At 35.4% G+C, this 13135-nt stretch overlaps 1 protein-coding gene across 7 annotated transcripts in view; it reads left to right on the forward strand.

Annotated features, from left to right (window-relative positions):
- Positions 1–13135, forward strand: part of TASOR (transcription activation suppressor) — a 48517-nt gene that overhangs the window by 19484 nt on the left and 15898 nt on the right. For all 7 annotated transcript variants that reach the window (XM_007192279.2, XM_007192281.2, XM_007192280.2 and 4 more), the window contains exons 12-14: positions 9149–9221; positions 9314–9385; positions 10443–11144. In XM_007192279.2, the coding sequence (XP_007192341.1) occupies positions 9149–9221; positions 9314–9385; positions 10443–11144 (847 nt within the window). The remainder of the gene's footprint in view (positions 1–9148; positions 9222–9313; positions 9386–10442; positions 11145–13135) is intronic.

The raw sequence follows: 13135 nt of genomic DNA on the forward strand, positions 1-13135 counted from the left end.
GTCACATGGAGAACTGTATCCGTGATTTTCAGAACCTGCAACTTCATAGATGGCTACGTAGAATTTTGTTGTATGCCTATATATTTGCTTAACCAATCCATCGTTTATATTTAGATGGGAGGGTCAAATTATATACAAAACTCATAGGCAGAGTTTGTACACTTGTGAATTGATGGACACCTAGCAGTAACTTTTTGAGACCAGCTAGAAATCTTTAGGTAGGCATCTTAGAACACACACACATGCACATTCACCTACATGTGAACATACTTTTTTATTTATATTTGCATTTCTTGTTTTCCTCCCAAAATTTGTCTGTGATACAAGTATTCCTCATGACCAAAATCTATTCAGTTCTTGAGTTCATAAAGTGAAAGTTTAGGTAGTAGGTTTGGATATGGTGGGATATTGAGTTATCCAAATCTGTTCAGTTCTTGAATTTCAGAGAATGAGTATTGTGGGTCTGGGCAGTGAGGAGTTTATCAGAAAAGTACAGTATCTGTTGAGTGCCTAATAGTGAGACTCAGGATAGGAAGGATACTGGCATTTTGTTTTTCACCTGAGCAAGTGTTATATTAGGTTTGTGGAGGACTGGGTCTTCCCAGAATCAAGAAGTAAAGTAAGATCCTAGATCTTAGAGGGCACAGGCATTCCATAAGGATACACTACATGAATCTAACGAACTGACGTATTTTGTGCGGCTGCCCCCTTTCCTGCAAACCCCGCTGGGAATTATTCTAACTATAGCTACTTTCTTCATAGTTGTCATCATAATGGGAGGTGCATTGGGGACTGTTGGGTTCTTAATAATTTTATCCTGAATACGCACAGGAGATGTTCTGGATCAGAGAGAGACTTAGTCAGTACCTCACAGTAATAAATGTGTTGGTTCTCCTTTGCCCTATTTCCTACCCTTAGGGTAATGCATCGAGACTCAGGTCAATTATCCTATGCAAGTAGTTGGACACTCAGTAGGCAAGGGATGAGGAAAATGATTTTTCTTTGCTCATGAAGGGAAGGAGACATCTATCTCCCTCCCCTCCTGGAAAAAGATATCCTTGAAAATGTAATGAATATTAACTCCAACCCTTTGATGAATAAATGAAATCTCTTCAGCAGCCAGTTAGCCCTCTTGGACCTAAAGACATCTCCAAGTTCCTGGGACCCATTTATTCTTCCTTGAAATGTAATACCTACAGAGATAGCTCTCCAGTCTTCTGGAATTGTGGGAGTTAACCTAGGAACCTAATCTGTACTGTAACCTTTTGTGTACTCACTTGGCACTTTCAGGGAGGTAAGAGAAATTTATTCTTTTAGATCAGAGCAATTAACTAGGTAATTGGCTATAGATATAATTCTTAAGGTATGTGAAGAGTGAAATATTTCTGGGGGAAATGTAAACAAACATTTCCTATCTTTATATCATATACATTTCTGCATGTCAGAAGGCTAGGGCTTTTTGCAGGAACACAGAATTCAGGGAAGTGGTATTTTCCCACAGGGGTATTTATAAAATAAGTAAAATACTGAACTCTCTTTCGGTTGGTTGTTAGTCAAATTAACTTTTTTTTTTTTTAATTTTTATTTGAGTATAGTTGATTTACAATGTTGTGTTAGTTTCAGGTATATAACAAAGTGAAGTCAAATGAATTCTTAAAGCTAACTTTAGTATAAGAAAAAGTATAAGAGAAATGTCCCTAAATTTGAATATTGTCTCTGCTGTGAACATTTTGAGTCTCTCCTGATGTACATATACAAGATAATTTTCTCTCAGGTGTAGATCTAGTATATTAGATTTATTATCTGTAAGTAGAATTACTGAATCATAATGTATGACTGGCTTTACAAAATAATGCATTGTATTTCAAGTGGTTGTACCAATTTATACCCGCAGTACCAGCAAGTTCCCATTAATTCACGTACTGATAATTACTTGGTATAGTCAGACTTTGGCAAAATCTTGCCAATCTGGTGGGTATAAAATAGTATCTTATTGTGATTTTAGCTTGTCTTTCCTGAAATATGATGAGTTGATCATCCTTTCGTAAACTTATATCTTAATGTTCAGCTGCCTACCTATTTTTCCTTTTGAGTGGCTTGTGGTTTTTTTTTTTTGCTTTGAAGTATGGTTGATTTACAATATTGTGTTAGTCTCAGGTGTACAGCATAGTGATTCAGTATTTTTGCAAATTATATTCCATTATAGAGTGGCTTGTGTTTTCTTACTAATTTGAGGATCTTAATATATATTTTGGGAACTAATACTCAGCTGTGTGCTACAATTGTTTTTCCATAATTTACACTTGCCTTTCTACTTTATTCACAGTGTTTTTTGAAGAATACATGTTCATAACTCTAATGTAATTGAATTTGTCTGCCTGAATGTTAAGTACTGTTTGTGACTTAAACTTAAGAAATCTTTCCTTGCCCCTAGGTCTTATAGATACTGCCCTATATTTTCTTTTGAATATGTTATGGTTTTGCCTTTGGCACTTAAGTTTTTAAAAAATATATGTGTGTGTATTGTTTTGTTTTTTATTTTTGTTTAATATAATATAGGAATCCAACTTCATTTTTTCCCCAATATGAATAACAAGTTGTTCCTGAACCATTTACTGAATAGTCCATCCTTTCTCCACTAAGAAGTCTTGATACCGGGTAGGGCAAATTGCCCCACTTTTTTCATCCTTTTTGGAGTGTTCCGCTATTTGAGATTTAGCTTCCCCCCACCACCCCAAATTTAAGAATCAGCTTGATTTTTTCAAAAAAATTTTAGGATCAGCTTGTTAGCTCCTTACTCCCCTCCCCCCTAAAAAAACCCTATTGGAATTTTAAAATTGGAATTGTATTAAATCTGTAGATCAAATTCGATACTGTCTTATCCATGAACAAGATTATCTCTTCACTTCTTTAGGGTATTCTTTTAACAGAGTTTTATAATTTTCTGGATACAAGTCTTGCTCATTTTTTGTTAGTTTTATCCCCAGACATCTTATTTATTTATTTATTTTTTTGATGCTGTTGTAAACAGTATTTTCCATTTCAGTGCATTTTCTGTTTGTTGTGTATATAGAAATGTAATTGATATTTATATATTGATTATGTCAGATCAGTATATGAAATATGAATAATTTGTTCAGTTTTGTACATTATTTGGGATTACTATATAGATTTCATTATCTGGGAGCAACATTGTTTTGTTTTTTCCTCTCTAATCTAGGATCTCTAGTATGATGTTGAATAAAAGTGGTGATTGTAGGCGTTCTTGTCTTTTTTTTTTAATAAATTTATTTATTTATATATTTTTGGCTGTGTTGGGTCTTCGTTGCTTCGCACGGGCTTTCTCTAGTTGTGGCGAGCGGGGGCTACTCTCTGTTGCGGTGCGCGGGCTTCTCATTGCGGTGGCTTCTCTTGTTGTGGAGCACGGGCTCTAGGAACGTGGGCTCTAGAGCGCAGGCTTAGTAGTTGTGGCGCACGGGCTTAGTTGCTCCGTGGCATGTGGGATCTTCCTGCACCAGGGCTCGAACCCATGTGCCCTGCATTGGCAGGTGGATTCTTAACCACTGTGCCACCAGGGAAGTCCCATTCTTGTCTTCTTGATCTTCAAAAGAACACTTCTAACATTAACCATTAGTAGGAAGTTTGTACTAGGTTAGAAGTTTGCTTTAGGTTTTTCATAATTAATCTTTATCAGCTTAAATTTTTTCCTTCTTTAGTTTTTTTTTTTTTTTTTTTAAATTATTAGTGGGCCGAGGCCAGCATTTTTTTTTTTTTTAATTTTATTTATTTATTTATTTTGTCTGTGTTGGGTCTTCGTTGCTGTGCGAGGGCTTTCTCTAGTTGCGGCGAGCGGGGGCCACTCTTCATCGCAGTGCGCGGGCCTCTCACTGTCGCGGCCTCTCTTGTTGCAGAGCACAGGCTCCAGACGCGCAGGCTCAGTAGTTGTGGCTCACGGGCCTAGCTGCTCCGCGGCATGTGGGATCTTCCCAGACCAGGGCTCGAACCCGTGTCCCCTGCATTGGCAGGCAGATTCTCAACCACTGCGCCACCAGGGAAGCCCCTCCTTCTTTAGTTTTTAACCGTGAATGGGTTTTGAATTTTATTGAATTCTTTTTTTTTTTTTTTTTTGTATTTATCGAGATGGTTACATGGTGTATTAGGTTTCATCAGAGGAACAGAACCAGTTGGATATGCAGTTGATACTTTTAACAACATTGGTTTGAACTGTGCAAGTCCATTTGTATGCAAATTTTTTTCAGTAAATATGTACTGCGGTACTATATGATCCATGGTTGGTTGGATCTGCAGATGCAGAACCACTGATATGGTGGGCTGACTGTAAAGTTATATGCAGATTTTCAACTGCGTGGGAGTTCCTAACACCCACATTGTTCAGGGGTCAGCAGTATACATATAGAAAGAAATCTATTATAAAGAATTGGCTTGCACAGTTATGGAGGCTGAAAAGTCCCAAGATTTGCAGTTGGTAAGCTGGGGACCCAGGAGACCTGATGGCATAGTTCCAGTCTGAATCCAAGTGTCTCAGGACCAGGAGACCTGATGTCTCCTGATGAAGTCTGGCAGGCTTGAGGCCAGGAAGAGCTGATATTTCACTTAGAGTTCAAATGCAGGAGAAAAACCAGTGTCCCAGCTCAAAGGCAGGCAGGCAGGAAGAATTTCCCTTTACTCCAGGGAGGGTCAGCCTTTTGTTCTAATCAGACCTTCAGCTGGTAAGACTCACCCACATTGGAGAAGGCAACCTGCTCTACTCTGTCTATCCACATGTATATATATTTAACTCATCCAAAAATACCTGCAGAAACATCCAGAATGAAGTTTGACCAAATATCTGGATACCCTGTGGCCCAGTCAAGTTGACACATAAAATTTACCATCATGCATAGTATTTATCCTATAAACTTAATAAGATGAATTATATTTATCTTTTTTCAGTATTAAACTATTCCTGTGCTTCTGGTTTTAGAATACCCTCCCCCATTTAAAAAAAATACTTGGTTTGTTGTGTGAATGTTTTGTTTAGGAATTTTGTATCTGTGATGATGAGTGAGATCGACCTACAATTTTTCTTTCTCATTATCTTTGTCCTTATCTAATTTTTATAGCAAGGTTATACTAGCTTCCCAGAATTGTTAAGTGGTGTTTCCTCATTTTACAAAAGATGGATGTATATATGATGAAAGGAATCTATTCTTTGTATGTCGGGTAGCACTTAGCTGCAAAACTGTCTTTAAAATGTTTATGGGTTTATGATTCAAATTTTTTAATAGAAAACTCAGGTTTTCTATTTCTTCTCAGGTCAGTTTGGATATATTATGGGTTTTTTTGGTTTTTTTAGGAAATTGTCCATTTCTTCTATGTTTTTAAATTTATTGAGCTAGAATTACTTTTATAGTTTTTTAATAGCTGCTGTATTTTTGCAAGTAGTATTTTCATTAGGCTGTCTCTTACTAGTACTTTTCACCAGAGGTTTGTTGATTTTATTCATCTTAAGAACCAAATTTTGGTTTTGACCCTCTGTTGTACCTTTGTTTTCCTGTTTTATTAATTTCATCTGTCAGTTTTAGTCTACTTGGGGGGGTGTTATTTAGCTATTTCTGACTTCTTATGTTAGAAAAATGGGCAATGAACTTGAGTTCTAAGTACTACGTTAGCTACATTCTACATGTTTTAATATGTAGTATTTTCATTATCATCCAGTTCTAAGTATTTTTTAGTTTCCATTATGATTTCCACTTTGTCATATGATGTACAGGTATATTTTGAAATTTCCAAATATATGAGAATACTTTTTTCTTCTTCTAATTTAATTCCATTGAAATCAGAACAGGTAATTATTTGAAATTTATTGGGATTAAAAAAAATAACTCTGGTCAGTTTTTGTACATGCCCCCTCTATACTTGAGAAAAATGTGTTTTTTTTTTTAATTGTTAAATCCTAGGGACATAATTCTGGGTTGACAGCTATTTTCTCTTAGAACTTTGACTGTATTTACTATGATATCTTCTGGCTTCTATTTTTGTTGAGAGGTCCACTCTTAGTCTAATGATGTTTTCTTTGTAGATCATCTTTTTTTTTTCTGGTTGCTTTTTCAGTTTTTTCTTTGTCTTTGGTGTTTTGCAGTTACATTAAATATATCTAGGTGTAGATTTCTTATTTATCTAGCTTGGTATATATTGTCTTTTCATATTTGTGGATTTATAGCTTTTTTTCTGGAGTATTGTTAGTCATTATCTCTGTGATTATACTTCTTCACTCTTTTTTGACTGCCTTTCTAGGACTCTGAAGCATCATGCTGTTCTCAGTGTCTGTTGACCTCTCTTGTGTTTTCTGTCTTATTCCTTTGTACTGCATTCTGAGTGATTTCATCATAGCTATCTTCTAGATTACAAATTCTGTCTTTAGCTGTGTCTAATTTGCTGTTGATTTTCGATTTCACAGAAAATATTTTTAATTTCTGAAAGCTATATTTGGTTCTTTTTGAGATCTGCCTGACTTTTTTTTTTTAAAACAGATTCTTGTTAATTCTTTCAGAAAGATTTATTGAGTACCTGTTGTGTGCCAACACACAACTAGGGACTGTTCTAGGAGGTAGAGATTATATTCTGATGTTCCTTGCAATTTTTTGTAATTACATCACATTTTAGCCGTTTTAAAGTGTACAATTCTGTGATTTTTACTAGATTTACAATGTTGTGCAACCATTACCACTTATCTTATTCCAGAATATTTTCATCACCCCAGAAAGAAACCACATACCCACTAAGCATTCACTTCACATTCCTTCCTCCCCCCAGTCCCTGGCAACCACTAGTCTACTTCTGTCTTATGGATTGGTCTATAGTGGACATTTTATATAAGTGGAATCATGCAGTATGTGGCGTTTAGTGCCTTCTTTCACTTAGCATAATACTTTTAAGGTTCATCCTTGTTGTAGCATGTATCAGTACTTCATTTCTTTTATTTCACTGTATGGATAATGCCACATTTTGTTTGCCATTCATCAGTTGTTTCCACTCTTTGTCTATTAAGAATATTGCTACTGTGAATATTTGTATGACGGTTTCTGTGTGAACATGTTTTCAGTTCTGTCACATTATTTCTTTAAACATTTCATACCTGTTTTATATATTGCATCTTTTGATTCCAATCTGCAGCTCTTGGGTATTTGAATCTATTGTTTTTGCTGAATCTCTCTTAGGTTAGCTTATTTTCTCTGAAGCTTGGTGATTTAAGATTGTGAGCTTAATATTTTACATTTTTAAAAATACTTTTTGTTTTCATACCATATTACCTGTAATGTTATCTGCAAAGCCAAAATAGTAGAATCAAGTAATATAAATCCACAGACTGGGTTAGTATTGTTTTCTGAGGGAGAAGGAAACAGTAAGGTGTAATAAATAGAGGCATCAGTACAGAGTTCACAGGTGTTTCCTATTGTACAGGATTGAAAGTGTTTCTTTGGCTTAAAGCCACAGATATTACTGCTAGGGCTTCTGTCTGCCTGAGTGTTGTTTCTGCGTGTAGATTCCCTGTGTTCCATGAGTCTCTGGGGACACTGAGTCCCCTTAGGGCACTAGGGTCTTTAGGCCACTAAGCCAATCAGGTTAAAAAATCTGTTATTTGGAGTGGGTGAGAAGTTAAAATAATCTAATTGTTTTTTCTGAGCAACCACAAAACATGAAGCTCTTACTCATGTCTCCCAACTTTCTGTTCTGACAAATCAAGAGTTGGGCAAAATGTTAAAAGAGGTATGATATATAAAACATTTTGGATAAAAGGGTTTGAGTCTGAAACAAAAATTTTGCAGATGCATTGTCCACCTTACTTTTGGGTGTTCAAACAATGTTTTTATTAAGTGTAAATTGATAGTGTAGTCACTTTAGTCCTTTAAATTATTGGTTCTTACACAGACTTTGTTTACTGGAGTTGCTTAATAGGAATTTAGGTAGCACAAGTTTTCTTTCAGAATCCAGATATCCTTTTGTGTTTAGCTGCTTATACTCAGTTCTTCCTTTACTTACCCTTTCTTTAATCCAAAAAATATTGTGAACTATTGCAGTAGTCTGTGAACTGAGTTCTCTGCATTACATTGTTTTCTTTCCTCCTCCAGTGCTATCAAGTTTCTTTGGGTTTTTTTTTAGGGAAGCACTTAAGCTCAAAAGGGTATACTCTCGAGGGCATTTCTGGCTAACCTGGCATTCTTGTCTTTTTACAATCTAGTCCATGATCTTTCTTTCTAGACTTGTCTTACATGTTTCTCCTAGTCTCTCCTCACCCTTGGCCAGTCGTAAGTACTCTGATGCCTGCAAACTGTCCATTATGTTATAACTCTGCCCTTTGTTCATGACGTTGCCTCTATTGAAATGTCTTTCCTACAACTTTAGGCTCTTGGCAACGTACCCGTCCTTCAAAATCCACCTCCCATATACTCTCAATATGTTTTCCAACCATAGACTAACTGTATTTTTTCCTTTCTGTTGCTTCGTAAATCTTTTTAAGACCTTTCCTGTCTTATCTAATTATTGATATTTCTTGTGTTACTTTCTCCACCCAATTATAACCTTCTTTTGATCAAAGGATCTTGTGCTGCTTGTCTTTCAAGTTATCTCTGGTAAGGCAAATTGCCTTACGTGTGAAAGATGTTCGTTAAATATGTGAAGAATTAGATTACAGCAACACACTTCATTTGAGATTAGCCTGAACTCTTGAAAGGTAGCATTTGTGTCATATTTTGTATCTCCAACATCCAGCACACCACCTTGGCAATTAAAAACATGTCTTTTGAATTGCTGAGGAAAATATTTGAAGTTTTTGTTTGGTTCTTGTATTTTAGCTTCAAGGAAAAATCAACAAGTTGATTTAATAGTTAGAATTCTTTCAGTAATATTTTCTCATTAAAATTATGAAAAGGCATTTCATAATAAAGGCATTCTTAATTGATTGGAATCCTGTTAATCAGCAGAGAGTTGGTGGAAAGAGTTTTTTAGCTAATTCAGTAGCAGTACTTTTCCTAAAAAGATGATCAAAAACTTTTTGCTTTCCTTATAATTAGTAGAAACTGCTATGTTTCTGCCTTATGGTGAATAATAACGCAAATTCAACTTCTTCCCTCTTCCAAAAATGTAGGTTCTTGTTAAACCTTTGGGAGACCGAGGATACCTTTTTCTTCTCTCTCCTTGTCAAATGGTTTCTCCATATGGTAGGTGATCTTCTCTATAATTTTTATAATTCGCCTTTAACTTTTTAAAAGTTAAAATATATTGCTAATGAATTTCACTTTTGTTTTTTTAGAACATCATACTGCTAAGTCTCGAGTCTTACATGCTTTGTTTCTATTTCAAGAACCTAGAGGCATAGTTACTTGTAAGTTCTTTGAATATCTAAATCCAGTTACATATAGATACCTACATTTTATTGAAAATTTCCAGATAACTCACTAAGCATTTTGTCTTTCTTACGTCATGTTTTGGGAGATAATGGGGGTATTAAGAGGTGTTAGCGATATATAAACACAAATTATATGACTTGTTTTTTTAACTATGAAAAATTATCTTGGTTTTTATCAGTGTTTTCACTAAGTAAATGTTGATTGTAATTGTTACAATACTATAGCTTAGTTTTTCAGGGTTTCTATTGTTATATGATTTTTTTTTTTTAGCTTAGTTCATTTTTGCATTCACATTTTAGCGACTGTAAGTGCATCATGTGCTAGGTTAAATATTAGGCCATTCACATTAATAAGAATTTTCATACTGTTTTAGAGAACACCATTTCTATTCACCATTTCTAAGAATGAACTTTAATGCTGTCTTAAGGTAAAGTTCTCACTGTTAGGGAATTCCCAAGAATTTCATTTTTAACCTGGTGGTCCAGTGGTTAGGATTCCATGCTTTCAGTTTCAAGGGCTCGGGTTCAGTCCCTGGCCGGGGGAACTAAGATCCCTCAAGCGGCGTGGCACAGCCAAAAAAAAATGAGATTCTCAATGGTAACCATTCAGTGCCTACATATCTGCTTATGGGGATAGAGAGATAGAGACAAAGTTGTTACAACAGGAAGGAGTGACATTACTGTTGTTTGCTGGACAGTCTTGCTAGGAGCCTCAGGTCTTTATTTCTCCTTACATTTTGCTTGCCACCAGTTGATGCCTAGGGACATGCAGAAGATCTTCAATGGGCAGGTGTTTTTCCCTTTAAAAATATGTTCTGCAGTTTTCATGTTTTAATTTCTTATTGGCCCATTTTAGGTTCCTGGGCTTAGAAGCATGCTATTCATATATCCCTAACATATATGTATTAGGGTACATACTGGTTTGGTCCACCATTAATGTATGGATGTTGTTACATTGCTTTGACGATATGTAGATCTGTACTTCACTAATTTCTTGATTGCTAACATGGTTTGCTTTTTTGTTTGTTTACAGCACAGAAAGGTTCAACCAGTGCAGCACCACAGGAGAGACATGAGAGCATGCCAGATGTATTAAAAATAACTCAATTTTTACAGTTTGCTTTGATTCAGTGTCGAAAGGAATTCAAAAATATAAATACTATAAATTTTCATTCTGTTGTTGAAAAGTATGTAAGTGAATTTTTTAAGCGAGGTTTTGGTTCAGGTAAACGAGAGTTTATCATGTTTCCATATGATTCACGATTAGATGATAAAAAATTCTTATATTCAGCTCCAAAAAATAAATCCCATATTGATAATTGTTTGCATACCTATATTTTTCGGCCTGAAATGTATCAGTTACCTATTTATAAGTTAAAAGAGCTATTTGAAGAAAACAGAAAACTTCAACAGTTTAGTCCACTTTCAGATTATGAAGGCCAAGAAGAAGAAATGAATGGTACAAAAATGAAATTCGGAAAACGAAATAACTCAAGGGGTGAAACTATTACACCTGGAAAGCAGAAGTCATCTCACTCTTTGGATTATGATAAGGATAGAGTCAAAGAATTGATTAATTTAATTCAGTGTAGGAAAAAAAATGTGAGTGGGGACTCAGACACAGAAGATATAAGAAGCAAAACTGTCTTAAAGAGGAAGCTTGACGATCTACCTGAAAATATGAGAAAGCTCGCCAAAACCAGTAATTTATCTGAAAATTGCCATCTGTATGAAGGTAAAATATCAGAATTGTTTTTATATAGTATAAAAGTAACAACCAAAAACATAGTAAAGTAGTTCTGTCCTTTCTCCTCATACAAGGGTTTGCAAATTATAACCTGAGAGCCAATCTAGGCAGTCCCCTGTTTTTGTAAAGGAACTTTTGCTGCCAATCTCAGCTTCTGTATTCGTTTTTCAAGGCTTTGTTACAGACTGGCCATGTCCAGCCTGGGTAGCCATGTTTCCCACTCTCCTTGGTTAAGGCACTTTTCTCAGAATATGTCATGGTCAGCCCTATACTTCTTTCTTTTTTCCTGAAGCATCTTTCATTTCTCTCAAGCCTCATATCTTCACAGTTCATATCCCTCCTTAGCTTTCTGGCTGTTCTCCTCCTTGATGGTTTTCATCTCCTTTAGCTTATGCTGGATTTCTGCTCTGTGCTGAACCTGATGGTGCTTACTGATCCATACTGTCTAATACTGTTGACCTGTCTCTTGAGAGTTAAGTGCTTACTGTGTGCTAGCTGCTTTACATGTGTGGACTCATTTAGTTCTTGATTGGTAGACATTATTATCCTTATTTTACACATGAGGAAACCATCTCAGAGAAGTTAAATAATTTTACCTAAAGTTATGAGTTCACTGATCCATGTTTGAACTCACTTCTGACTAACTCCAAGCATTGTTCCTAAAGTCAGCTATATTTCCTAGCACTGAACACATAATAGGCAAGGTAATTAAATTTTGGCACCATTTTAGCTGATAATTGGCAAATTTGTATGTGTGAAAAAATATTTGTGGGTGGAAATCAGGCTTTTTCAGTAATTAAAATGGTGGGAAAGCTATGCTGGTTATAATAGATCAAAGGAGAAATGGGGCAGGGGAGAAGGGGTAGATAGGTTAAAGTAGAACTAGTGATAGTCAGAGTTGCATATCTAGGTGTTTCTCACTTGTGTTTGTTTCTTGTCATTTTGCACACTTTATTTCTGATCCTGAAAGTAGAGATTTAAAGGTTAGATTCTAACTTTTAAAACATTCTGATCTTAATTTGGTGGTGAGCCCACTCATTAAGAGGTAGCCTTCTGTCTCCCTTACTGCCTTTAACATCAACTTTTTAAGGTATGATTTATATACAATGTACTCATTTTAAGTGCACAGTCTGATGAGTTTTTTATAGCTGTGTTACCACTACTCCAATATATAGGACATTTTTCATTACCCCCAAATGTTGCCTTGTTCTTCTTTGTAGTTTGTCTCATTCCACTCCACTGCTGATCTGCTGTCTCCGTAGATTATTTTGCCGTCTCTATAATTTCATATAATTAGAATCATACAGTATGTACCCTGTTGTTTCTAACTTTTTTTTTTTGCCTGTGGTACATGTACACTACCTAAATCGGAATCCTGACATCTACCCTGGCTCTACCCTCATGTGCTTCAGTATTAAAGCACATGCCTTTCTGAATGTCTCCTCCCTTTGCAAGTTTTTAAATATACTGGTGGTGCAGATAACCCAGATTTATACCTGCTTGGAGCCATGTCTAACATGTTTTCTCTCATAGTCCTTTTTGTTCTTAGTGCAAGATTGGTGTAGATTTCTTTGGGGTGATTTTGTATCTCTAATATCTCAGCTTTGTTATGAATTAAGTAATCTAGTCATTTAAGATAAAGCTTAGATTATGAAAAGGTTAGCCAGTATTTTAAGTACAGAATGTTATGGGAGAGATCAAAATCAGATAAAGTCATGGGTTTTTGTTGTTTTTATATTTTTAGAAGATTTAAGAGTAATCTGCATACCCTTCTCTAACATTTTGCAAAATCGTTGTGTAGGTATTTTTTCTGTTGTCAAGTACCTCACTGATTTTAGGATTTTGGTGGTAGAGTTTAAGGTAACTACAGTACAGTTATTTATATATATTATCCATATTACCAACATAATATTTGAGCTCATTTTTAATAGAATTTTCAAATTATGATGAAAATAAACCTTCATTTGATGGGAATTTTG

This window comes from Balaenoptera acutorostrata, chromosome 10 (genome assembly GCF_949987535.1).
Source record: "Balaenoptera acutorostrata chromosome 10, mBalAcu1.1, whole genome shotgun sequence".
In the NCBI taxonomy this organism is placed as follows: Eukaryota; Metazoa; Chordata; class Mammalia; order Artiodactyla; family Balaenopteridae; genus Balaenoptera; species Balaenoptera acutorostrata.